The 27863-nt window shown below is 41.2% G+C and overlaps 2 protein-coding genes across 5 annotated transcripts in view; both read right to left on the bottom strand.

Moving 5' to 3' along the window:
- Positions 1-3068, bottom strand: part of prkar2aa (protein kinase, cAMP-dependent, regulatory, type II, alpha A) — a 53296-nt gene extending 50228 nt beyond the window's left edge. The window contains exons 1-2 of one of the 3 annotated variants that reach the window (XM_037772335.1): positions 2423-3068; positions 1243-1527 (exon numbers count right to left, since the gene is read on the bottom strand). In XM_037772335.1, coding sequence (XP_037628263.1) covers positions 1243-1489 — 247 coding nt within the window. In that variant the 5' untranslated portion in view covers positions 1490-1527; positions 2423-3068. The remainder of the gene's footprint in view (positions 1-1242; positions 1528-2422) is intronic. The other 2 variants (XM_037772336.1, XM_037772334.1) reach the window with 2 other exon arrangements.
- Positions 3069-13320: 10252 nt separating this feature from the next.
- Positions 13321-27863, bottom strand: part of mgll (monoglyceride lipase) — a 39159-nt gene continuing 24616 nt past the window's right edge. For both annotated transcript variants that reach the window (XM_037773004.1, XM_037773003.1), the window contains 4 exons: positions 19210-19320; positions 17902-17991; positions 15249-15464; positions 13321-14021 (listed from right to left, as the gene is read on the bottom strand). In XM_037773004.1, coding sequence (XP_037628932.1) covers positions 13887-14021; positions 15249-15464; positions 17902-17991; positions 19210-19320 — 552 coding nt within the window. In that variant the 3' untranslated portion in view covers positions 13321-13886. The remainder of the gene's footprint in view (positions 14022-15248; positions 15465-17901; positions 17992-19209; positions 19321-27863) is intronic.

Below are 27863 nucleotides of genomic sequence, written 5' to 3'. Positions count from 1 at the left end.
GTACAGCTCTCAACGTGGTGACGGCTCTCAACATGGCGACGGCTCTCAACATGGCGATGGCTCAGTCGGCGGCTCGAAGCTAACAGTGCTAACAGTGGAAACATCGGCAAAAGTGCTGACAGAGCTAACAGTGTTAACCTGGAGGGGGGGGGGGGTGCCGCAATGGCCTCGCCGGTTGGGACGGCGTTATCAGCTGTAACCGCCGTACGAGAGCAGTGCAGAGAGCTAGCCAGTGGGGCACGCTCTCACGCACAAACATGCACTAAAAGCACGCACGGCTGGCCCGGCTATGTCAACAAAGCGTGGAGAAGCTCGGATTACAACGCACACAGAGAGAGAACAACTTCATTTTCCGCTCAGGTAGACATCACTCCTCTATATATTTACATAGCAAATAGTTGTTTGCTCCTATATTAATGCTCTGGATATCATATAGAGCACCATTAAATTCAATTCCAAGTCTACTTTCATTGTGAAGTTGTACACTTGGGCCTATTTTTTTCTGGCAGTATGGATTGAACATTCGGATCATATCGTGTTAAAATGTTACAAGTGTAAACATATCACATTACAATTGCAACGTGATAAAGATAAGCTGTTGGCCGATAATCTATGTAAACTTTCAAGAATATTCCATTTTTTGAAAATCCCTTGTAACTATAGATCACAGTGTATCTGCAGGTTGCCTCTTGTTATATGTCAGTGCTTGCTAGAATGCAATACAAGACCTCTTCAATGCTAGTTAAGTGTAAAGAGCGGAAAGCTTTCATGAAGGTCTGTGTAGTCTGGGCATAATTTTCACTTGAGAGTTCGCACAGTTTCTGAAACGAGTTGACGGGAAAGCTATATTTAATGAAATGACACCTTTTAAGGCCTTGAAACTTTATGGTTCATATCAAAAGATATAAAGTACTATTTTAGATCCTGACAGCCAGATGGATAATGAGAATGGAGAATACCTTAATTAGATGAGTGGCAGATGAGGGCTCTTGCTGAAGTGTCTGCTCAGTGGGATTTTCTGGGTCTGAGTATGTGTAAGTACGGAACGCCTTAGACACTTGGAGAAATCCGTTGCTCAGGAGGAGATGAGATGGATTCTGACTACATCAGTGACAAGACTTCAAGGCTCACCTTCACTCTCCAACCTCCTCACACAAATTATCTTTCATTCGATCGCATTTCACTCACAGGGACATGTTCAACACAACAGGTGACAATCATAACAACAAGACATCAACTTACGCTCAAAGTCAGAATCGTCATCATCGTCATCGTCTCCGTTGGACTCTGTTTGCATCGGCTCCCCATCGAACATCACCCCTTTCCCCGTCTTGCCACCGGAACTGGCCCCATCCTGGCTTCTGGTGTCCCGCAAACGGGTGAAGTACTGTACTGCAAAATCCACCAGGTCCGACGGCCTTTGTCGCAGCACCTCCACAGTGTAGCCCTGCAGCAGTTCTGTCAACCCCACCGGTATCTCAATACTCATGGCTGGTGTGTTGCTCGGTGGCGGCGTTTGCTATCTATCTACAGAGGGAGAAAGAGAGAAAAAATTAGTCAGAGTTTGTTTTGGTACAGAGTCATACTTTGTGTGTTTGAGTACTGGGCTGTGATGTGGTTTTTCAATGAATGAACAGCTGACTTTTTATGCAAGTACACTGTGTGCCCTGTGAATGTAAAGTGGCTGATGACAGCCCTTGCATTGCAAACTGGGACGTACTGGGAACCGACTGGGAAGAAATAACCATCAAGTTTGACAGCTGAACAGATACTGCACTGCCATTTATAATAAGGTAGTAATGACGTTCATGAAGTGTTGCTGTGACATTGTCACTGAGGAGCAGCCACTTTTATCTAGGGTTGAACCCAAGCAACACACAGTTACCACAGCTGCACCAAACAGATATGAGACTAACATTTTGCCACAGGAGGGAACAGATAGTGGGTTTCAGTAACATTACTACTTTGCATCATCAGAAACTGACAACTTGGGTGGGTGGCCGGCTGGAACTAGCTAGCTAAGCAGCTAATTAGCTAACACACTCATGACAACTGGTTTAGTGCTTCTATTCGCTCCACAGATAAGACTTAACTACCCTTATCTATCCAACTTATCTAACAATCAATGACTGCAGCAAAACATAGAGGAGCTTTGATTCAAGCACAGTGTCACTTTCAACCCATTAAAGCATTAGCTATCATGCTAGCTAGTTTGCCACCTTCAGGGAGAAGCATTAACCGTTAGCTTGAGCCGCTATATAGTATGATGGCGCACTGACCGTTGGTAGCTAAGCCACAGATAAAGAGGCTGGCTGGTATAACCGTTGGTAACCGTTGCCATGCAAACGCAGCAAGTTGCACTGCAACCGGTAAAGCCGTTAGTTAGTTAGGTAAGCTAACTGCCAACTTAACCGTCACTTACTTACGTGAGATTGTGTGTCTCCCCGGCTAAAACTAGCCAGTCCACCTCCTCCTTTCTCTTCTCGGTGTCTTTCTTGTTCTCTCTCTTATAGTTCGTCTCTTCTTTTTAGCCAGTCTCTTTGCCAGTGTAGCGACCCGTATCCCTCCACTTGTCCAAACGTTAAAGCCAATTTTTTTTGACCGTTGGCCAACCGTTTTTTAACCGTTGGTTGGCGGTTGCCTTGCTAACGGCTATTTTTCTGCCAGCCGGCTGCACACAGCGATGCTGGCTAAGTTGCAGCCTCTTCTTACGACGTCCAACGCACTTTGATGGAGGGTGGGACTTGCTGTGGTGGCTGTAGTGGCTGAGCAGGCAGGCTAACTGGCTAACTACTTGAGTTGCTAACTACTTGTTAGCTTGTTTTCCCTCCTGACAAACTGCCCAGCGACTGCACTCAACCTCAAGACTACAGAGTCAGCTGCTGCAGCCAGGTCACAAATCCTAACAGCTTTTACAGCGTTTGCGTCACAACGCCGTTAAAATACACGACGGAAACCTCCTTTTTAACGGTATTCCAGCAGTATGGACCGGTGGCTAATCACAACCAGGAGAAGCCCGTCAAATATGAATTGAAACACACGTTTCCTTCCTCCCTCCCGGCGAGGCTCTCTCTCTCTACACACGCACGAATGAGCCGTTGCCTCTAAGCAAGCGTGAGGAGGCGGGGCTACTGAGTGAGCAGAAACCGTTTGACATTGATTGACAGAAGGCGCGACCAATCAGAATAGAAGCTTAGAATACCCCAGCCAATTAGATGAAGTCATTTAAGAAGGGGGCGGGATCAAAGGCAGAACCTTATTGTACAGGAGGCGTGGTTACTGAGTAAGCATATGATTGACAGAAGGCGCGGCCAATCAGAATAGAAGTTTAGAATACCCCAGCCAATTAAATGTAGTCTTATAAGAAGGGGGCGGGATCAAAGGCAGAACTGTATTGTACAGGAGGCGTGGCTACAGAAACCGTTTGACATTGATTGACAGAAGACGCGGCCAATAAGAATAGACGCTTAGAATACCCCAGCCAATTGGATATAGTCATATAAGAAGGGGGCGGGATCAAAGGCAGAACCTTATTTGTACAGGAGGCGTGGTTACTGAGTGAGCAGAAACCGTTTGACATTGATTGACAGAAGGCCTCGGCCAATCAGAGTAGAAGCTTAGAATACCCCAGCCAATTAGATTATAGTCATATAAATAGAGGCGGGATCAAAGGCAGAACCTTATTTGTACTCTGAAACCAGGACCACACCCACAGAAATGGCCTTGACAATTTGAAATATCAGATAATAAAAATAATATATTTATAAGAGCTTGAACAAATTCTAGCTAACGTGCCTGGTTCTGTAAAGGCTGTGCAAATATGTGTTTTGCTGTGTAATTCAATTCAATTCAATTCAAATAAGCTTTTAATGGCATGAATGTTCAGGTTACATTATTGCCAAAGCGGAATTACATATTAATGAATAATTACATTTCACAAGAAATAATCACAAACTGTATAATTCATGTATTTTCTAAAATGTGTTCAAAGTACTTGCATTTGTGCTGCGATTAGTAGGGAAATGCTCAACTTTGTTGCACTTTAACCTAAGGAACCTACATCATTTCAACCCCAATTTAAGTGTTGTTTTATTAAGTGTGGTTTGACTGAATAACAGACATAACACATATTGATCAGACGCCCTGCCACAGCTGCAAATCTGCAACAGAAGGCCTTTCTTGAAAAGCCTAAATCCTCTCTGGGATTACGTGTAAAAAAGACTCAAAACCTCACAGATTTTCTTCTACCCCAGTTGCCTCGCTTGCCCTCATCATCCCTCACTCATTCCCTTCTCTAGCGTCCTTTCATTCCTTCATAGGTCTGTTACAGATAAGACGGCACACTCAGCTCTCAAATCTTCATGTAACTCCTCTAAATTGCATTTTCCTCTGAGTAAATCCACCAGTCCTGTTTTTCTTTCTATTTTTGCACACACGGCTTCAGTGCATTCTTGTTTCCCCCCTTCCATCTTCTGGCTCTTGTTTACTCTTGTTTGGTCTATACAGTCAGTTATGCCCTGCAGAAATGAGCCAGTGGAAGCGGGGCAGGGTCACTGAGGGTGGATCTACAGGTACCTATTCTGAGAGAGGTTTGCTAAGCACCGCCACACAGTCCATGTAGCATCTCCTCTCTTCCATTTCCATTCCTCAGCTGTCACAGAGGTAAAGCCGTTGCCATGGCCACAGCGAGCCCGGATTTAATTCCTCGAACCGGTTTCTGATTGGCTTAGGTCTTTGTTTTCAACAAACACAAGAGGAAAAAACAGACCTCCAGGCTCCCTCTGCTGGGAGAATAAACTTTGGAAATAACATTCTTTAAAGGCAATTTCTTGTTTAAAGATGTTTACAACCAAATTCCAAACTGTGCACCTCAAAATAAACCACATCCTCAGTATGACATTTCTCAGTCTCACAGGGATGATGGAGGTTGATTGCACTGCTGAAATCAATTAGCTTGTGAACCTTACTGTTCTCCCTTAATCACCGCTGTATGTGAAAAAGACTCATGCCAGTGTGTCCCCCATGGGAGTGCATTTTTCCGTGGAGGGATTTCCCACTGGACCCACAGGAATATGAACAAGAGGCAGTACAACAACCTATACTGAAAGTGACGGATGAATATTCACATGTACAGTCCAGTCTTCCTAGAAGTGCCATCCTTTGGGAGTTGCTGCTAATGTGGTTCCAGCAAATGCCAAAAATGACTCAAGGAGAGCTGCTAGCCTACATTTCAGAGAGAGAGAGAGGAGGGGAAGGAGAGAGAAAATGGGGCAGAGGAAAAAGGCAAAAGCGATAGAGTGGAAAAGATACTACTGAATGTGGATTTGTGTATATATACTGTGTGTGTTTTTGTATCCCAAACATCTGTCTTGGACTGCTGACGTACAGTTTTGTCTTTAGTCGTTATCAGGTGTTGACATGAGACTGCACAAGGCGGAGGAGGATGAGAAAAGAGAGATTTACTGAGAGAAAACAGAGGGATGATGAGCAGTACTGTACCATATGCTTGCAGTGATATGGGTTTCCTGGCTTGTGAACCTCGTCACTTTTCAATGTATGGAGCCAAATAAAACCAGCAATGACTCAAGAAATAATCTTAAATGACACTACTGTCTAATTCCTGGAGATTATAATTGAAGATTTTGACTGTTCAGACTATCAGTGATAGAGGAAAACACCACAAAAGATAAATACAGTAGAGCATGTGTTTGATATGAAGTGTGTTATCAAAATCAGTGCTTTGGAAACTACAGCTATAGAGCTCAAAATGCTTTGGTGGTAAGTACAGTAAGATTTTATCACAAAAGGACCTCAGAGTAAAGTCAGATTAAGGTCAGGGCAAATCCATGCCCTGAGATTGAAAAGTAAGAGTCCTAGAATATAGAACAGAAATCTCTGTATATTATATCTTGAGCCAAATATTTGGTTCATTCATGACTTGTATGTGTGTTAGCTGATCTGGAAACACTACATTCATATAACAGAGACTTTCTTCAATGGATTTTGTGATGCAATACCTCCACCTACTGGCTGATGTGTGCTATAACAACCAAGTCAACTTCTGGATCTAAATTATTTAAATCTGGGTAATGTTATCCACTGTTATTTCACTTTGCTAATGTATATTATATGTTACTCTATGTTCAAGTTTTATATTTTCTATGTTAGTTGTGGTAGTCTGGTATATGGTGTATTCTAATATATTCTTTATATTGTGTATTGTATGGATATTTATCCTAAGCGTTGATATGTACAGTATATTTACTGTGTATTTACTGTTCCTGTGCATTGCCTGGATAACCTGCTGCTGTAACACAATCATTTCCCACAGAGAGTGTAAAGAGGGTCTTCCTGCCTGAATTTTCCCATAAGCTTCATGAAAGACCATTGAAACATATCGAGTAGTTCTCTCAGACATCTGACTGGACTCATTTGGGATCAATAAAGTACATCTATCTATGTTATCCTGCATCGCACTTGAGTTTTTCACATGAAACACCACAGAAACCAGTTTGACAGACAATACTGACCATGTGTCTCAGCCAACTTCCCCCTTCCCTAACAGGCCAGAACCACACAAAACAAAACAAAAAAGTTTCCCACACATGATGCTCGTTCCTTCTTATAAAGTGTTTACTGCGTTGTCCAAATATAGTTTAACAATTAACTGAACTATGAAGCTAAATTAAAGCATTTATCTTCACAATGAACTCGTTATGAAGAGAAGCTGTGAAAGTACTGCAGTCAGGCGGCACCGTTAAACAGTCATATAGTTTATTCTGTAAGAGAGTATGGACATTATTCACATTCTAGTAACAAGTATAACTGTCAGTGATTCAGAAGTACTTTGATTATTACATTTTATGTACAATATTTTGTCACACTTGAATTAAATTGTCGAATGCCGATACTCAACTTATTATGAAGTGACTACAATGCATCAGTGAAAAGACACAATGTATAATATTTGAGTTAAAGGGACAGTGTGTGTAGGATTTAGTGGCATCTAGTGGTTTGGATGCAGATTTCAGGAGTATTAAAAATTGATAGTTGATAGTTGAGTATCAGCACTGGGCTTTTCAAATAAAGTGTCATCCAGTATTTAATAAACCGTTAAAACAAACAACACATACTTTACAAGGAAGACTCAAGAATGTGATATGCTTCAACATAACGCCTATAAACACAGTTAATTTCAAACTTTATGTCAATGCATGATCATATTAGGGTTTGATTTATTTTAGGGTTTTCCCATAAAAAAAGTAATATTTCGATTGGCATTGCTTTTCCTAACAACAATTCACATTTCATCGTCCTAATTTTTACATCACATATCTGAGTGTTCCGCTACAGCCTCCTCAGTTAAAATAAAGATCCTTACCAGTAACAGTAACTATGACCAGAAGTGTTTGTTTGTTCATGAATATTCTTCCAGCCGACAAAAGAACAAGTAATGAGAAACAAGTTTGTCTCAAGTTCTGCTCATTAATACAGAAGTCAACTGTGAATATTTTAGTGCTACGCTATTTTGTAGTTTTTGCTTGAATGAAATCTAAATTCCAACCTTGAAAAAACAAAGACAAAGTACAGATACAGCCTTTTGCGTTTGGTTAAAAAAAAAAGAAGAAGTAATTTATCATGTTGATTTAATCTATTAGTGTATCTTTGTTCAACACGTCTGCAATGACTCAAAGTTTGACATTATCATTTTTACAACATCCTCCCAGAATCTCAACATGTACAAATAACAACAAGGACGAATAATGAAATCATTCAATACAGGACAGTCAATGGTTCTTGTTGTGTTACAGATCCTTGTGTTATTATCATGTGATGGACAGAACTTCCTGTTTTCAGTCATTATAGCAACCCAAGGAGGGTAAATGCCTCATATTCAATGTTAAGTATTGTGTTTCTTCATAATGTGGGTGTCTTTAGGCAGACTAAAACAAAACAGGTGTTTAAAGGAGCTGGGAGGTATTTATATCTCAGCCTGTGCTGAAAAGATTTAGAGACTGATTGGACAGAAATAGAAAGAGACAGACAATCAGACAACAGAAACAGAACCAGATGTGACAACCAGAAAACCAGAGAAACTGATGTGCTGAACGCAGCTCTGTACAGTTCATCTATATCAAAACACACTCACAGACCCACATGCACAAACAGGCTCAGTCGTCATAGTAATAAGGCACAAACAACACTAGACCACAATCCAAAAATAGACGTACAAGACATATTGAGTGGAATGCTTATTTTTTTCCCGAAACATGCTGCTGTTGGAAGAAACCCTGATATTTTAGTCCTCAAACTGATTTTGACCTTCGATCTGAGATGTAACAGAAGGTTTTATGAATGCAGAGAGCTACATCAAGTCTCGCACTCCACTTCATTTAAGTTTTTTTTTTAAGAGGAGATACATCAGGATTAAAGTGAAAGTTCCTGAAAAGCAAATTTGGGAAAGAAGTCCCCAAACCTGTAGCAGTAACACCCTGTTGTTAACAAAAACATTTTAACATCAGATGGTTTAAACATTTATAGTTCTGTGACAAACTGCACGACTTCAACACACAGTAGTAAAATACTCTCTATGCAAAACCATATCAGAAACATTGTCATACATTTTGCTGACTGTACATAATACATACTGTACAACCGTGAACCAGTTCCCATCTCAAAAAGTATTATGGAGCTTCATGTAGCTGAGCATCAACAGTAAAAATGACATAATATGACTGATTTATGGTATAAAAAGTGCCTTGTTTTCATGATGTGTAATCAATATATATAGTAGCCTATACATAAAATTAATTCCTATAAATACTCTAGACAAGATAAATAAAAGATCTGTAAAATACATCGGGGACTTGATTTTCTGTATTTCCATCAAGTTTTGTTAGCAATGCTATGCTATTATACAGTGTATTACAATTCTGTTCAGTAATCAGTCTGAAAACTAGAAGTAAATCAGTCAGCATTGTTGATAGAACCAGCAAGATTTGAACAAGTTTTTCGTTCCAAAATGCAACGACACATTTTTAGAAACCAGTGTGTAACTTAAAGGTATAATATGCAACAATGTATAGACTGATACAAAAATCATCCCTCTCAATCATCAGTTATGACCCACTAGAAGTGTGTGTCGGTGTCTGTTTCTGCAGACACCCTGCAGCCCTCTGCCTGTATTTTCTCTTTTCTTATTATTTAGCTTTACACGGGACACTTCTTGGCGTCTGTAAACAGCCTTTAGGCCCCACATGGGGGTGTAACCTCCAGCCAATAACAGCACACAGGGTGTGCAGCCCGTTCAGAGAGTCAAATACCACTGATTTGTCACGCCTCTCGGCTTCTGATACCAAGGCACAAGCATTAAGCGACACATCGATGGGCACAAGTCCCCCTGTAGATGCTTTGCGGTCGTGTTTGACGGATGAGAACGGGTTTGTTACATCACTGTGAGTTCCCCTGTTCCTCTGTTTTAGAACGTAACCGCCATGAAACAATAAAAAAGTAACGTTTTATTTCTCTGATTCGCTGCTTTGTTCCCACTAACGCCGCTCCCTCTCTTCATTCACTCTATAGCCCGCTCGTCCACCGCTGCTCTCTCGGAGCCGAGGCCAACTTTGAATGTGTTTACAAACACCAACCTACAACTGTTGCATAATATACCTTTAAGCTCTCAGGAGAGGAAATGATGACACTTTAACAACCTGGATAATCTCACTTACTTCAGGTAGAACTTATTTTTTCATGCATTTAAAGCATTTTGGAGAAAACCTCTTCAACTCTTGCTGTGAGCACTGACGCTTCATGCATGCAAACTCTGCACTGAATGGTTCCTGTGCATGTTAATCTCATAAAATCACAGAAAGACTGGCCTGTGCCCCTCAGTCCTCCATTATATATAACAGCTCTTTTCTTAGAAACAGTCATAAAGTCGAGATAAAAAAACAAAACAAAACAACGGCCCCATTCACAAACCAGCAGGCCCACTGAATTTCGCTTTGTCAGAGAAGCTGTAGCCCAATTAGACTCAGCGGTTTCCTGCCTTCCTTATTTTCTCTCCCTTAGAACTACAGTCCCAAATAAAAAAAGATATTAACAGTCGAGTGGATTATTACATATTAACAGAGCAATGCATCTGTACATGGCTATCTCTCAGTATGGCAAACCTGCATACGATTCATGCTTGTAGAAAAGGATATTGGCGTGGACAGGGGATGCTAACAGTACAAGGCTTTACAAGATTGTGTCAGGGATTACACACCTTTAAGACAGGTGTATAATAGGAATGAAATCTAGTGGTGGATTCCTCCTTAATTTGGCCTTAAAAATTCCAAAGAAATCATTCTTTGAAAAATAGAAATAGTGTGTTTTCTGTACAAACAGCAGCCCTGCCTGATTTGAATTCAGCGAGTGTGTGCCGCTCTTATTATTCACCGCGAGCTGATGATGCTAATTGTTTGCTCTCTTATCTCCACGCTCACACAAAAGGGAATCCTCAGAGCAGCAAAATGGACAAGCAGCTCTGAAAGCGCAGCAACGTCTGCTTCACATCCTGCACCATTAACAAATACACATTTTTCACTGTGTGCTGCCATGGTTACTGACAGCTTCTCTCTCTTCTTCACTCTCCATCTCCATCTCTCTCCGCCCCCATAACAGCAGTAATATGCACTTGTGTAGTCTGACAGGTGGAGCATTTTAAATGTACGGCTACATATATAGGATCCTGGATGGTGCAGCAGGGGTGCTATTAGCAGACTGAATACAACTGGGACTGTGCAGCCTGTATGTGTGTGTGTGTGTGTGTGTGTGTGTGTGTGTGTGTGTGTGTGTGTGCTGTGCCTGCTGCAGCCCAATCAGGAGGAGATTGTGTTTGAAGTGTTGTGATATGAGGTTGAGGGTCTGACTCCCACTGGGACCGATGAATACATTACATCTCAATCTATGTCTGCACCCACGGCAATGTAACCTGATATCTGGTCTGGTAAAATGTCTTCTAGAGCTGCAATGATTAATCGACAAGTTGTCAAGTATTAAATTAATCGCCAAATATTTTGATAATCGGTTTGAGTAATTTTTTTAAGAAATAAAAGTCAAGTTCTCTGATTCCAGCTTCTTAAATGTGAATATTTTTGGTTTCTTTGCTCCTCTATGACGGTAAACTGAATATCTTTGAGTTGTGGACAAAACAAGACATTTGAGGACGTCGTCTTTGGCTTTGGGAAACACTGATCGACATTTTTCACCGTTTTCTGACATTTTATAGACCAAACAACTAATTGATTAGTCGAGGAAATAATCAACAGATTAATAAACAATGAAAATAATCCTTAGTTGCGGCCCTAATGTTTTCTGATGCCTAAGAAGATGCTTTGTGTAGAAAATTTACAATATTGTCTTACGTTTCCTACTGATCTCAATTCATTAATATCTAATTTTCCAATGCATCTTAGAGAACAGTTCGCAAACATCATAGACAATAAAGATAAAAATAGCAAAACACATCAGAGCTGGAAAGTGGCTGCAGGACATGTCAGCGGGCAATTTTAGGTCACACTCTCATGTACAGACTGAAGTCAGAAGTTTTTGCATCCCTGAAGTCATTTAGTGGGTTTAAGCTTAGCAGAGTCAAGATTAAGTTGTGTCTCCTGTTAAAGCGAGTGGCAGTTCTCTGGCGAAAAGAGCCAGCTGAAAACTATCCTGAAATATAACCTGTTGCTGTTCTGATGATTGACCACTAGAGACGGTGTGGGTGGCTGACAGTACAAGATGTTTGAATTAGCAGTAGAACAAGGGGCTCTGTGATGGACAGAACAAAGAGCGCTGGTCACCACGGCAACTAAAACACAGAGGTGGTGAAACAGTGTGACACGGGGTCAGATAGGGAGAGACAGAGTGAGGAAATATAAAGTTAGAAAGAGACAGAACGGGCATGAAGCCAGAATTTCCGCTCATTCTATCAGTCTTGTCGTGATCACCGTGGTTACTACACATGTAAAATGGAGTAAAAACAATTCTACCTTGCCGTCGGCCTGCTGCCGTGGTGACACGTGAGTAACGGTCACCGTGGTTACCGCACCGTGCTTGCCCTACACTCCCTGCGTGAGTCCCTTTGAACTCTGTGTGATAAAGAAAAGAAAAAAACCTCCTAAAAAGCCACGATGACACGGTCCAGCCTCTTTCCAAGAACTGCTAAATAGATGTGTTTTCTATAAGTCATGCGTGATGTCTGAAGTCAACAACACGTGTATGTCTGAACTGCCACTAAATGTTTCATCCCTCCATGTTTGATGTTGGGGGTGGATGAACAAACTTTAAAACTCTTGACTCGTGCTGCTGAAACTTTCTCCTGCTTGATGAATAGGTGGAAAAATCGTATACCTGCTAATTACAGCCTACCTGACAATATGAGATGGTGAGCTCAGCGTGTGTCTGTCTAGCTTATAATTAACGGCTACCAAAGATATAGGCTACTGTGACATTATTGCTATGGTGTCGTTAAAAACCTATTTGAAGCCAGGGCTGACGTCAAGTGCTGTCACACTTTGAGAAGTGACAGGTTTATACTTTGGGAACATGGAGAAGTAAAGCGAGGATAGTGACGGTAACCTGCCGAGGTGATAGTCGCCTGAAAGTTCACCAAAGTTGAACTCCATGCAAATGCGGAGATGAGAATTTGCTCCGCAACCTGAAGTGAATGCTTTTTCACCCCTTCACTCATATAGAATTGAAGTGAACGGGAGGCGAATGTTAATTTTGAGAATGTGTGACCGTGCCTTTAAATATTCATGACAAAAAGAGCAGTTCAAAAAAATACATTGATGTGCGAATTAATTACACAAAAAAAAGCCCCCCCGGTGTGTAACAGTCTTTAAGCCCACGGTCTACATCCGGTGAGTCAGACTACATTCTCAGTGATATCACTTTCTGTCCCTCCTCGTCTGGAATCCATTCTAGAGAACATCCTGTTTTCCTAAAAAAACTCTGACTACGGCATTGTTCTGAGGGGATGGATTCCCACTGTGGCCGCCCATGCATGAACATATTATTTAAAGGTGATCTGAATTAAAGTGTCCACCAACTGACAGATGCTGAGTGAACAGAAGAGAGCTGCTCTTTTGTCCACAGTAACAAGAATTTTGTTTCCCAGCCGGGCTCTCGTCTGCAGCCTGAGCTTAATGAAGTTACGGCTGCAGAGAATGACCCTAACAGTGAAATCGACTGTGACCTTAAAAGGTCAAAGGTCACATAGAGGGGGGGACCTTTTGAACTTTAACCTCTCCCTCTAATTCCCACCTGCAGAGAGAGAGAGAGAGTGTCACTATCTGTCTTGTATCCACTGATGTTGTCCATTGAAGACAGACCTCTGACCTGTCTGTTAAGAGGGGAGGAGCAAAAAGGAAATGTGCCTGTGCAGATTAATAATGTATTTCATAACGTTTGTCATTACTTCCTAAAAAAGAGCTGCTGGCTTGTGTTTGTATAAATAAGGAGGAAACGTCATTATTGCACTTCGAACCCCAGCATACTGTAGCTTAAACTGTACTTAACTTGACCTCAGTGAGGTCTTATGGAGATGATCAAATGGTGACCGGGTAATACATGAGACACATCCCTGATCATAAGTGTTGCAGGGAAACTGCTGTATCTATAATAAGAAGTGGTTTCTGACCCCATCGTCCTATTTAAATCAGTGTAACTTGGGTTGATTGAGATACACAGGAGAGCTGGATATATAAGTCAGAATAATGTCAGTCTAGATCTATTTTCCAGACCAGAGAGTGTAGTGGTAGTTTTGTTATGCCTGACTGGAGAGTGGGCAGGCCTCTTGGGTTGGCAGTTGCCTGTGGAGCGCTGACCGGGTAGTCAAAGTCACGATTCTAGGAGCCGTTTGGTTGTTGCGATGTCGTAGCGGCGGGAATGCGCTCCGTGATCCAGCCGGTCACCTCCTTCAGCACGTTCTCAGCCACCTCTGGGAGCTCGTGGTGAAGGGCGTGGTAGGCTCCCTCGTAGACCTGAACGGGAGCAATGAGAGACGGAGTCAGAGAGAGAGAGATGGCAACAAGGAAGCTGTTCAAAAAATGTGAGTCTCAGGACAATTTTAAGTCTAATTCCAGTCAGGGGTTAAAGTTGAGACAAATGCATCATGCTTAGCTAAACCTACAGGGAAATATGAATTAAAATAATCAGGTGCTTTTCTGTGATAAACAGATTTCCTGATACTATACCTGATATTATAATGATGATAATGAGACAATTTGGTGCATCAATCCTCTCTTTGATAAATGATAAAGCAGTCACTGCACCTCATGAACGCCACCTGATTCAATAGAATGCAACAACATCCACAAATATAGGAAGTGAGCAGGAACTCTCTTTAACTCTCGTCTCTTTTTCACTTCAGTTTTATTTTACGTCCCTCATGGGAATAAATGTGGTGAAAAAAAAGCGTGTGAACTTCCTTCTTCACAAATACACATCTTACTGCAGAAGAGGAAGAATCACTGGAGGTCAAACAACCTCCAGTCTGCCTGTCAGTGAAAGCACCCTGCTGGAGTCAGCTCTAGATGTGTGTGAGAGGGCTGAGTATTAGAGGAAAAGGTTTCATTCAATTATATAATAATCCACTTTAATTATTTAAAACTTACATATCCACGCATATATTTGCATATTTTAGGCACTGACCTTGTGCCCAAAAGCTGAACTGATTTTACATGTATCAAAGGCAACAGTAAGCATTTTTACACTGCTTCAAGTTGCACTTTCTGTATCAGTCAGCCACAAAAGCATCATGTTTTTTGCTAACTGTCACAACCTCTCACACAGCCAATACGTGTCATTTTTAAATGTCAGAAGGCAGTGGTGTGATACATTATTCCCTAATATTTTGGTTTTGTATGTAACAGGTTTTTAAAAAAGGAACAGTGAGAACAACATGAAGCCACTTGATACAAGTTTGTATCAATGTTGTTGTTCGTCTTTCGGATGCACCCATTAGGGGTCGCCACAGCGGATCATTGATCCGCACATTGATTTGGCATAGGTTTTACGCCGGATGCCCTTCCAGATGCAACCCTCCTGGGGGGATACATGTTTTGGTGGTGGGAGGAAACCGGAGAACCCGGAGGAAACTCACACGAACACGGGGACAACATGCAAACTCCACACAGAAAGGTCCCTGCCCAGACCGGGGATCGAATCCAAGACCTTCCTAAATTTCCCCGTAAACAACTCGTCCCCACCTTGAGTTTCTTGTCTGAGCTCGGAGTGTTCTCGTACATCAGCTTGGAGCCTCTGATGTCGCAGAGTCTGTCGTCGTCGCCGTGCAGGATGAAGAAGGGCCAGCTGATGGTCGGGATCTCCCTCTCGATGCGCGCCGCCGCCCCCATCAGCTGCATGCCGAACGACACCCGCACGCCGCCGTGGAAGACCAGGTCATCGTTGACATACGCCTCCACCTGGCAGGAGAGAGAGACAAGAAAGAGTTGTGGGGCGAGGTGGACGATGCTCAAGTTTATCACATATCTCCCTTGATTCTGATTTGTCATTTATCTGTATAGAAACTACATTTTGTAGGACATTTAGAGTAAGAGGACATTTAGTGCAAGGTCTGGATGTTTGTGTTAAGCATCCATATTTAACAAGTGGAATACACTTTGTAGTTTAATCCAAATATGGAAGAAAGTCAAGAGAATCAGTGCCTCCGTGGGAGAAAAGAGCTGAGCCATGAAAATAAGAAGTCTCCTGGGAAAACTATGAGAGTTGGCAAATTGGAGTCATAAATAAATGAATGGGGCACCGTATGGAAAGAAAAATAAGAGTAAGAGGAGGGAGAGGCACAGAAAATACTGTTGATGTGACTCTTTACATTAGTTTAAAGTTGAACAGCAGGAACACTCTGTTTTTCTTACATTAAACATGAATACTCTCAAGTTCCATACGTGCTCACACAATCATTTCTATCCATGTTATATGTAAACAGAGCTGATGGCCCACTCTAACAGAAACAGCTTCTCTCAGGCCACATGCGCTGCTGCTTTAAATAATGAATGACTGTAAACTGAGATGTGACACAACACGACCTGTTCAGCAGCTCAGGAACGCCGTCTTAAAGGTGAATGAACTGAGATAACATCATATCACAAAAAGGAATTAATTAGATAAAACAAATAATCTTTAAACTGTTTTGCTGGACTGATAGTTCCACATTTAATCTCCCTGTGGAAAGGTAAAGTTACAGTAAATATACGTAAAGAGAGATTTTTGCTTGTTTATATGTGATTTGTGTCATAAAACGTCTTGCTGAGCCTCTGACATTATATCCTTATGTAAGTGCGTTAAAGCTTCACTTATACGTCTGCATTAAGTAATACGTACGGCGGCTACGTGCGTGTTGCTCCTCAAAATGTAACTACAAGTTTGGTTTATGGTAGAGCTGCAACGATTAGTCGACTGATAGATTAGCCGATCAACAGAATTTTTTTATAGCCAACTATTTTGATAATCGATTAATTGTTAAAGTCATTTTTCATGCTATTTTCAGCCTCTCAAATATGGAGATTTCCTGCTTCTCTCTGTTTTATATTGAATATCTCTTCGAGTTTTGGATCGACAAAACAAAACTTTGAGAAACTGGGATGAACACTCTTCACTAGTTTCTGAAATTATATAAACCAAACAATTTATCAACTATTAATCTAGAAGATAATTAGCAGATTAATCAATACTGACAATAATCATTAGCTGCAGCCCTAGTTTACGGTGCCTATGGAGATACCACATGGGGACCGCAAGAACTGTGATTGGTCAACTTGGGCTGTTTGTGTTTTCTTCTTTCTGCGAGATCGGGAAGTTGTACTTAATGCATCAAAAGTAAAAGTACTGGTTCAGAAAAACTGAAAAATGCCCCCTGTTACTGATACATGATTTAATTCTTAAATACTCATGCAACGTCAGCAGCATTTGAATGTTATAGCTGTTCGAGGTGGAGCTAGTTTTAGCTGCACAGAATAGTCTCATATTCAGTGATGGAACAAGGTGGATCTTTCCACTCTTTTCGCTCGTACTCCAAAACACATGAAAGAACGTAAAAACAGTTACTGTGAGGAATATAATTATAGCACGATACGACCCAATCATGTACCATACAGCCATACAGTTAACGTGTCATGCATACATCTAGTCAGCACCTGTATCACATGCCATCCTTCTATAACTATCTTTAAAGTACTTTTTTCTTTCATTGGGTCATGTAGGTTTACTTCCTCCAACAGACTGTAGGAAGCTGAAGTAGCAGGATGTTGTTGCTTCAGACCGTTTATGAAACGCCGGCTTTGATGTGTCAATACTTACAGAAAAACACAGGAATGAAGTATGTACACGCAACCCCAACAGTACAAAGAAACACAAAGCACGCCCACAGGCACAAATACGTGCTATTAGAGGTGAGCAGACGTGCCTGCATGTGTGTTTTTGTCTCTTCTGTGGTTCATTCAAAATACACACACAACTAAATACAGTACACAGCAAGCAATTTGGTCCCCTTGTCCTGTCGGTGACACCGTACATGCACCTGTTTTTATAATTACAACTAACACAATTCAACCCACTTGAGGTATTACACACACGCAAACTTGGCAAGACAAGACTGACTACTTGCGGGCGGCTTGGAAAGAATTCAAATTATGTATTGTGGGGTGGGCTTTCCTCCAGGGACCGTCAACTGAATTTGGTGCATGACTTCACACACGTACACATGAACCACACACGCAAGTTTCCCCCTTGAGACCTTGTAACTTCTGTTTTCCGTGACGCCCCCACTCCTGATATTTCAATCACAGATTAACAATGCAGCTCTCCTAGCCAAACACACACACACCGACATGTGTCTCTCACCTGCGTCTTATCCCGTGAGATCCACTTGGAATCGATGGAGCCCAGAGTGAGGCTGGGCACCATGTGGTTAAGGACCTTCGCCAGAAAAACCTATAAACAAAGAGAAAAACAAAACACACACAGAGAGCGTTTCAGTTTATTTTCACACATCAACACCTCCTGGTGGATGTTAGTATCTCTATTTTTATTTTTATTGCCATCTGACTAGTGTTACAAAGAGATACAGACACAGAGTATGTACTGTATAATTCACTTGTTTGCATGCAGTGTGCTTCTACTGTATGTTTGTGTCAGTGCGGAATTAAAAAAAAACTAGGGCTGTCAAAGTTAACACCATATTTGTTTTAACGCCACTAATTTCTTTAAACGCAACTTGCAAGGTTGCAGTCTCAGTTTTAAATCTAGAGTGAAGATACTGGCATCATATGAAACTAAAAAACCTAAGGAATCAAATGGTACCAACCATCTTACTAGCAGGAATGAATCTAGGTAAATTTGGGCAAGGAAAAACTAGCATGGCCATCTTCAAAGGGGCCCCTTGACCTCTGACCTAAAGATATGTGAATGAAAATGGGTTCTATGGGTACCCACAAGTCTCCCCTATACAGACATGACAACTTTATAATAATCACATGCAGTTTGGGGCAAGTCATAGTCAAGTCAGCACACTGACAGCTGTTGTTGCCTGTTGGGTTTGAGTTTGCCATGTTATGATTTGAGCATATTTTTTATGCTAAATGCAGTACCTGTGAGGGTTTCTGCACAATAGTTGTCATTGTTTTGTGTTGTTAATTGATTTCCAATAATAAATATATACATACATTTGCATAAAGCAAGCATATTTGTCCACTCCCATGTTGATAAAAGTATTAAATACTTGACAAATCTCCCTTTAAGGTCCATTTTGAACAGATACATATGTGTGATGAATTTGCGATTAATCGCGATTCAACATTTTAATTGATTGAACATTTTTTTCTTGTTAAAACATGCTAATAATTATGAAAAACATGTCTCGTCTCCTGTTCGGCTTTGACAGTCGGACACATTTGTATCTGTGAGATTCAGTAAGAGACTGCTAATGCAGCTCAAGTGGCACTTACTCCGATTCTTGCCTTTGAAAAAACCCCAAATAAAAGAGTTGATAGTCATCACCCAAAGCAGAGCTGAGTGGAGTAAGATGAATGACTTCTAGGTCAACTGAGTACTTGACTGAATAGTGTGACTCAGTTATGAGGGAAAGAGGAGAGGAGAAGAGAGAGCACAATCGAAGAGCAGTTGGAGAGTGGACGAGCGATTGTGCGGTACCTTGAACGGCGTGGCCGAGTCTGGGTTCATCTGGACCATCGGAGCGATCAAAACCACTCCAGCGAAGTCACTGGGCCTCTCACAGACCGTCAGGATGGAGATAGCACCACCCTGAGAACGAAAAAAAAGCACAGAATATATATTTTGTAAATTAACTGGGAATGGAATTGATGAGGTATTTTTTCCAAATGAGGAACTTTTCTGAAAGTTTTCACTTGTTTAAAACTTGTTTTTCAGTTTGTGTTTGTGTTTTTAAAGGTGTGATGTTTCTTTTTAAATGTATTTTAAAGGCAGGAGGCTCGAGTCAGAGGTGAGTTGGAGGCAAACCAGGTGTTTTTATCATCAACAATGAACACATACATAGACAAAAGACATGGTTCGAGCTAAAAAGCAGCTCTACAAAACACACCACAACATTATCACACAAGCAATATATACAATAGGCATGGGAAAATATGAAAATTTAACGATTATCCTGGCTCAAATAGTTGTGATTCAAAATATTATCTAGATAATCATCAAAATATGCTTGGTTGCTGTGTGAAACAGTGTTGCTTCAGTTTAAAGTTATAAATTTCAGGCAGCTTTTCAATTGATTAGTTCACAAAACAAAGTAACTTACATTATTGCATGATAGGAATGTATCTGATACTAAGACAGAGCAGCTTGAAATGAGGCCAATAGTAACATTTATTTGACTTTCTAGATCTTCAAAAGGTAAAAGCCGCCACTGGTGAGGAATAAAGCATTCGTCATCAAGACAGACCGATGATGGAGGATTAACAAAAAAAGAAATTAATGTTAAAAAAAGAGCTACGGGCAAGAGGTCGATTTTCAAGATAAAAGCAAATTCAAGCAACTTGAAGGGTTCAAAATATTAGAAAGAGTGTGTTTCAACGAGGGGAAGATGATATGAGCTCCTTCTTGCGCCTGTAACACAAGACGGGGCGTGTCTTAGCAAAGTAGGTGAGAGGTTCTGATGAGAGGCCCAGTGGGAAAACTCCTCAGAGGTCAAGACGAACATAAAACAATCCGCTCTTTGTTCAGGCGGGCGTGAATTTCCACCCAGCTCCTTTGTTGCTGTCGCTCGACACAGACTGGGAGAGAAATGTGAATGTGAACCCACGGCCCTCGGGGCACGTCGAGCACTGTGCGGCTGCAGCGAACGGCAGCGCGGGCCACACCTTGGCACCCAGGCTGACATTTTGGGATTGTGATTTAAATCCGGTGATGTAGGGGCCGTGATAATTAGCAGCTCTGCGGCGGCCAAGACTCAAATCAATTCGCCATGGTTCACTTTGTGGTGGTTTCTCCTCTCATATGCAACAAGTACGAGTGTCTGTGCGATGAATCTCTCTCTCTCTCTCTCTCTCTCTCTCTCTCTCTCTCTCTCTCTCTCTCTCTCTCTCTCTCTCTCTTCTTCTCTCTTTCTGGAGACTAATTGGCTTCAGCGTTGTTTATGCGAGCACTCTTTGTCACTTGTCTGAATATTCATCAGGCTGGGGCCAATGACAGGCTCACTTCACGAAAAGAGGCACCAAAAAACAAAACATTTCCCACCAGAAAACCTCACTCTCTAAAGCACACAAGCGCACACTCACTCACTGCATATGCCCACACAAACATCACACACACACATAGCTAGATGCAAAGTTGTTTCTCCTTTACAGACACATTCAAACACATACTCAAAGACAAGCCACACCATCACACACACAAAAAACACGAAATTCCTCCTGGGTGATTTAAAGGACCAGTGTGTAGCATAGCATTTAGGTGGATCTATTGGCAGAAATGTAATACAATATTAACAAGTATGTTTTATTTAGTGCATTATCACCTGATATTAAGAATCGTTGTGTTTTTGTTATCTTAGAATGAGATGTTTATATCTACATAGGGAGCGGGTCCTCTTCACAGAGTCCGCCATGTTTCTATAGTAGCCCAGAACGGACAAACTAAACTGTGTTAACTTTTCCTTCTTTGGCCGGAGTCGATAACGTTACTCGCTCTCGTCGCCGCCGCTCTCTCTCTTGCTTCACCACTCACTTCCCATGTACACACACACACTCCAAGCGCTGGCTCTGCTCCAAGTGGCTCTAGAGACTTAGCACACAGGAAAGGCTTCAGTTGGTTGCAATCTCCTCACCTCACCGCTAAGATACCGCCAGATCCTACACACTGCACCTTCTCTATGACAGTAAACTGAAAATCTTTGAGTTGTGGACAAAACAAGACATTTGAGAATGTCGTCTTGGGCTTTGGGAAACACTGATCGACATTTTTCACCATTTTCTGATATTTTATAGACCAAACAACTAATCGATTAATCAAGAAAATAATCAACAATGAAAATAATCAACAAGCCACATCATGACACACACTCACGGAAAAATGCTCTATCAAATGGTGAAATTTCTCCTGGATGATCGGATACAATACATCTGATTCTGGTTAAATATAACAGGATGACTTAATGTAATTTGGGACAAAAGCTCATTCTGGGTCATGCCCTTATACACACAATCACATACTATACATTTTGTCTAGTGGGATCCAATGATAGAGAGAGATAAGCTTGAATAGGGATGAGAAGAGAGAGAGAGAGAGAGAGAGAGAAAGAGAGGATTGGGACAGAGAAGCTCTTTAAGAAGCTGATTCGAGTCCTCCTCACACTTTCTCTCTCTGGACTTTGGTTGAGAGGATGAATGCTTGTATTGTAAGTCTGTCTGCTGACAGTGGGAAGACTTGAACTGTCAAAAATTCCCTGAGGAGCAAACATACTGGACAATACAGCTAGCATACTGGCAAATACTGCAGGGGCTAAAATCACAGTCAGAAATGAAGAAGCCTTTTTGTTAGAAAAGCAGATATAAAAAAGTCCAGTGATTTGGATTCAACTCTCTCCAATCAAACTATTCAGTAAAGTAAACAATGATAAACAGGACAAAGTGGGAGAGTGACAAGTATTCACACAAAAATATGGCGTGATATAAAACAAAAAAAAGTGGCATATGGTTTAGATACAGAGAGAGAGATGGAGGGTTGACAAGCTGAACAAATACGCTGAAGGCCCTCAACAGTTAGAAACCATCCATTACATAAAACTCTGGCACTAAGGAAGTAGGACAAATGAGCCTCGGCCAGATATACTGATGGAGAAGGAGAGAAATGAGGAAGCATTCCCATGAGCTGATACAACACCAACACACTGCTCCAATTCTTGAATTACTGCTTAAACAAATAAGATGCAGAGTTTACTGTGAAACAGTCAGTGTGGTGTAACAGACACTGAAGCTGTAAATGTGTAACTGTTGTCGTCCATGTTTACATGTTTTGTGAGAACTCTGTGTGTCTTCTCTGGGAAATGATAAACTAATTATTTACATCAGCTTGCAGTGCTTTCAAATTTGTATTGTAATTATTCACTTATTTTAGGTAGAAAATGATTGATGATTGTTTTAACAACTAAATGCTAACGTTAGGATGGTAACATGATGATGTGTAGCAGGTATAGACAGTAGATGATTTGAGGGGGGATGCCATCCCCCTTTTAGAATATTGACCAAAATGCAATGCCCTTTGTTAACAAAATCTAATCACTTCATCTTTAGTCCAAGTGGACGTTTGTGCAAATTTGAAGAAATTCCCACAAGACGTTCCTGAGATATCGCGTTCACAAGAATGTTCCAGACGAACAGACGGATGTACGGACAACCCGAAAACCTAATGCCTCCAGCCACGGCTGTCGCCAGCGCGGAAGCATAAAAATACAAAACCAAAAGAGTCGTCCATGGAGCGGTTCGCTAGTTGCAGGTGAACAAAACAAACTGGAATCTGTCTGCCCTGTTAAAAATTAACAAATCGCCTACTTGGTTTAGGCCACAGAAAATCCACAATGGAACAAATAAAGTAGTGTCAATGGATTGTACACGTCTTCCTGCTAACAATACCACAATGCAATTTTCTCAGAATTGGACACTTTAATTTTTTACCTGGTTATGGCGTTAGAGGAAAAGTCAGAGGATCACCAAAGTCATTAGGAAACATTGTCTGAGTACGATGTATATGTGAACAGAATTTTGTGCCAATTAATTTAATGGATGTTGAGATATTTCACTCTGGACCAAAGTGGTGGGCAGACCAACAGGCCGACATTAGCCATGCCATTAGCCTGGCTAAATCTAATCTACAATTATCTCATATCTTACACCACTTATGACACTTAGATTGCAAGTTTCATTAGCAATCTAACTACTGCTGATAAATTTAAGCTCAGTGTGAAATATTCAACAAACTTTTTTGATAAAAGAACAACTCCTGGCAGTGGTGCAGGTGATCTTCCTTCACTAAATCTACACTGTGGCTGCCGGGCGCTGCTAACTGCTCCACAGTCTCCTCAGGATGTTATCATTGGAGCGGCGTCTCTACACATACTGTAGAATCCACAGGGTGTTTCCTAGCATGGTCTTGTAGTTTTTGCGTCATCCTGGCCCAGATAAACAAAGATTCCTAGCAGAGGAACACGCTAATAGAAACAGGATGGGGACTCACAACAATGGGAAGCTGGGAAATGAGGCCTGTATAAACACGGCGACACAACATTTGATTTGGGTTGGGTTTCCCAAACTTCCGGTCTGGGGTTTTATTTGTTTCCCAGGAGAGGAGAGTAGACGAGAGGAGATGAAAAAGAAGGAAGGCTATGATAAAGAAAGGACAGGAAGGAGAACAACGAAGTAGGATGAAAGGAGGACAAAGAAAGAAAATGAAATTAAAGCACAACAACTGAAAGGAAGTACGTTCGAGGAAACGAGAAGACAGGAAATGAAAGCAGGGGATGGACAGGTGGACCGGCTTACATGACGGCACAGAACGAACATCTGATGAAATGACACAGATGGAGGGATGGACAGAGAGAAAGGAGGGAAGAAGGGATGAGAAAAAGACGAGGGGAGAAGGAAGAAAGGAGGGAGGTGCTGCTGTGACTTCGGTCAGCTCTGCCTTAATATTTACTGATGTCTAAACAGACGCTCAGCCTCCATCTGGGATCCCACAGTTTAATTTACACAAACCTATTTGCATCTGCGCTCCTACAAGCTCAGATTGTTCTGAACGCAGCATCAGTCTTTATATAAATACAGCACGGCTGCACGGCGAAGAACGAGCCATAAAAGGTTTGCAAAAATAGTCTCACGAATTAAATGACGTGTTGTTTAAAGCATCTAAAAGCCCAACTGACGGCGTTGAATATGACCTCATTTACAAGGAGAAGCTATTGTAATATCAATATTTGGGTAGTAAAAAAAACAATCTTGAACATCGGATTGTCTGAATCCACAAAAAAAGATGTTTCTATCATGAAAAAGAAGATGCTGTTATAGCAAAACAGCCTCATACGCACACAGATCATTAAACAATGCGGTAAATCCATTAAGCACCAATTGTTTTCTCACTTTCTAATAAGTCATTAATTCTGCAGATATACAGACAAACAAAGTCATTGATGAAATGTAATTGATTTCTCACTTTATAAACCATCAGGTCTGAAACTACAAGTGTTAGCAAGCCATTATTAAAGGGTTCCTCCACTATACTATTCAAGTTCAACAACAGGGAGACAGAGGCTTGGTTTTTATTTGACCTTGGCTTGGAAAAGTGCTTCTGTCAGGGATCTTTTTTAGGCAGAAATCATTTGGCCATGGGTAAAATTGGCACACATTCTTCCAGTTTGAACGTTTGTGAGGGATTTGAGAAAATGGGAATATCCGTAACTCTTGGAATTGCAAGATCCTGAATTCCAGCAGGGGCTGACAAGCTGTTTAGAAATGGACGTTGCCAGAAGATTTAAATGTTCAGATGAAGGCTGTGATATGTATAAATAATAAAAAATAAATATTCAACTATAGCAACCAAGAAAGCGGTCTAGAAGGATGTACAATTGCATAGTTTTAGGTCAAAAAACTTCAAATTTTCTTGACGTATTGTCTTATAATGATGAGTTTCATCTTCTGTTTACCGATTAGGAGGGGATTCCATTTAATATTTGTCACTGTCCATTAACAGGTGTTGTGAATTAAAGCGTTCGGAGCCCCAGACCCTTAATTAATATTAATGGAGGGGGTTTTCCTGATAAAAGAAAAGAGCTATCTATAAAGACAAAGCTAATGTTATGCTGAGGGAGTTCCCCAACCCAAAAGCTGTTCTTATTAATGACTTATTCCTGAGCTAACGCATTAATAAATTATTTATTGTCAAGTATGCCTTAATAGACAAGGTTACTTACAAGGGTTGCCTTGAAGTTAAATGTCTCAAACAGATATATATTTTCAAACAATGTAGATCTCCTTTTTCCTCCGAGCTCGTCATATCTTGTGTAAAAAAACTATTTTTTTCTGTTGAATCCAACAAGCCCACTGAATCAGTGCTGTGCTGCGAGATAACAAGGCTCCACGCGTCTCACGGCAGAACATTTCAGTAATGACTTTGCATTTATCCTCTGTGTTCCCTGCATGAAAACAGTCTTCCAGCTGTGAGCTAAAAGACTAAAAATGGTGTTTTGATGTTTGGCCTGAAATGTTTCTGACTTACGAGGGTGGTGCTGACTGCACTCTGTTCAAAGGAGCTCTTGTTTCATGTTCTGTGACAGGGAAGTTAGCTTCTTCCTTATACAACATGAGATATTTCACTCCAGATTCAAAAAAAAAAAAGCTGCATGCATGAAAACATTTATGCGTTGTGTATGAATACAGAATCTGAGCAGCTTGTTCATCCGACACAAACGAGTTCATGGGAATACAAACTGACTGGACCTACAAACACTGACAGTAACCGTTTATTATATAACTCATCAATACCGTTTGTGTTCTGTTAGCTGCGCTAAGAGTTAGTGGGTCACTGAGCACAACAGTGAGAGGCAGCTCTGAGGAAAAACTGAATAAACTGATCGGTTAAAAATAGTTCCCTGGCCGGCCTTGATGCTTTTTTCTGTCAGGGCATTATGTAATTTTTCTCAATGAGAATTCTGGTTCAACTCTGTGTCTGTAGATTTCATAGAGCCACATTTAAGACTTTTCAAAAAGACCTTTTGATGCCTTGTATTTAACACATTTTTAACTCCCTACATACAGTAAATAGATCTCAGTTGATAGGAAGCTCAAGCAAATGGGAATTTATAATTTACTAAATATGTTTTTGCATTTGCAACTGTTTTGCGTGTCCTATGTCAAAACGTGTTCATTGTACAAAACAGTATGCCGCAAACACATACCTAAATATTACAGTACGGAGGCAGAGTCAGGGGACCAATAGCTTAGCTTAGCATAAAGACTGGAAACAGGGGGAAACAGCTAGCCTGGCTCTCTCCAACATCCATATAAAAACTCAATGTAAAAACGTCAATTTGTTGTTTTTAGGGGGAGTTACATGTTGAAGGTATTTCTGTGCTGAGTGCCTCTGGCTATAGCGCTGGTTGCCTGACAACCTCACTGTGACAACAATACTCAAGACACTCAAGTCACTTGTTCCACCAGAGATAGTTGTAATAAATTTGATAATCAATACATTTTGAATTGGGCAAAAATGCCAAACACTTGCTTCTCATATACAGTATGAGGATTTGGTGCGAGATTGGGAGCATTTTTATTGCCTCCGCACCTGGCGACGGCCGAGCCAGTGGCTCGCAGCTAACAGTACTAACAGCGCTAACAGTGAAAACAACGGCAGCAGTTCAGACAGAGCTAAGGTGGGCACTACGTTTCCATAACAGCCCCGTCGCTCGTGACTGCGTTATCAGCTGTAACCGCCGTATGAGAGCATCGCAGAGCAGCGGCCGTGAGCTAGCCAGTGGGACACTCTAACATGCACAAACATGCACTAAAAGGCGCGCATGGCCGACCCGGGCAGAGCTGTACAAAGCTCAGATTGCAACACGCACAGAGGGAGGGTGACTTCATTCTCTGCTCAGGTAGACATTACTCCTCTATATCTTTACATATGTTTGCTGCTATATTAATGCTCTGGATATCGTACAGAGAAGCTTTAAGAAAACCTTTGTACATAGAAAATATTAGGACACCTACTGCTGTATTGACCACGTTTCTATACTCGTGGAAGCTTGAAATTGAGTATAAAGGTGAACAAACTCACCAACACAAGAAGGTCAGTAGAACATGACATTACATGAAACATTACGTGGCGTCCTGGACTGGCTGAGCACAACAAATAAACTCACATTGCCCTTGAGCAGGTCACTGAACCTGTAAGTACTCTGTTGGAGGTTTTCAGCATCTAGCAGCAGCAGCTGCTGCTGCAGCTACAGGCTGGGCACAATTTGTGCCACTGTGCAAAAGGTAAAATTACTGAGACGAGCCAATTTAAAAAACATTCCCTGAAACGTTTTTCTGCAGGTGGAAGGTGTTCATCATTACAGACATAATGTATCTGGTGCTAGGACCAAGCCGAACCAAATAATATGTCATTAAAAGCAGGGTGTCAGTGTTTTACTGCACTATACAGTTCTTTCTTGAAAGAGCCGGTAATATTATAAAACTGATTCTATTGTTATTCTCCTGTCAGATGTCATCATGCACTCTGTTTTTTTTGTCGCTGACTATTTTGGGACATAAAACCACTTCATAGTGAACGAAGAGTGTGTG

Source organism: Sebastes umbrosus, chromosome 6, assembly GCF_015220745.1.
Source record: "Sebastes umbrosus isolate fSebUmb1 chromosome 6, fSebUmb1.pri, whole genome shotgun sequence".
Lineage (NCBI taxonomy): Eukaryota > Metazoa > Chordata > Actinopteri > Perciformes > Sebastidae > Sebastes > Sebastes umbrosus.
This window is presented reverse-complemented; position numbering and strand designations above follow the sequence as displayed.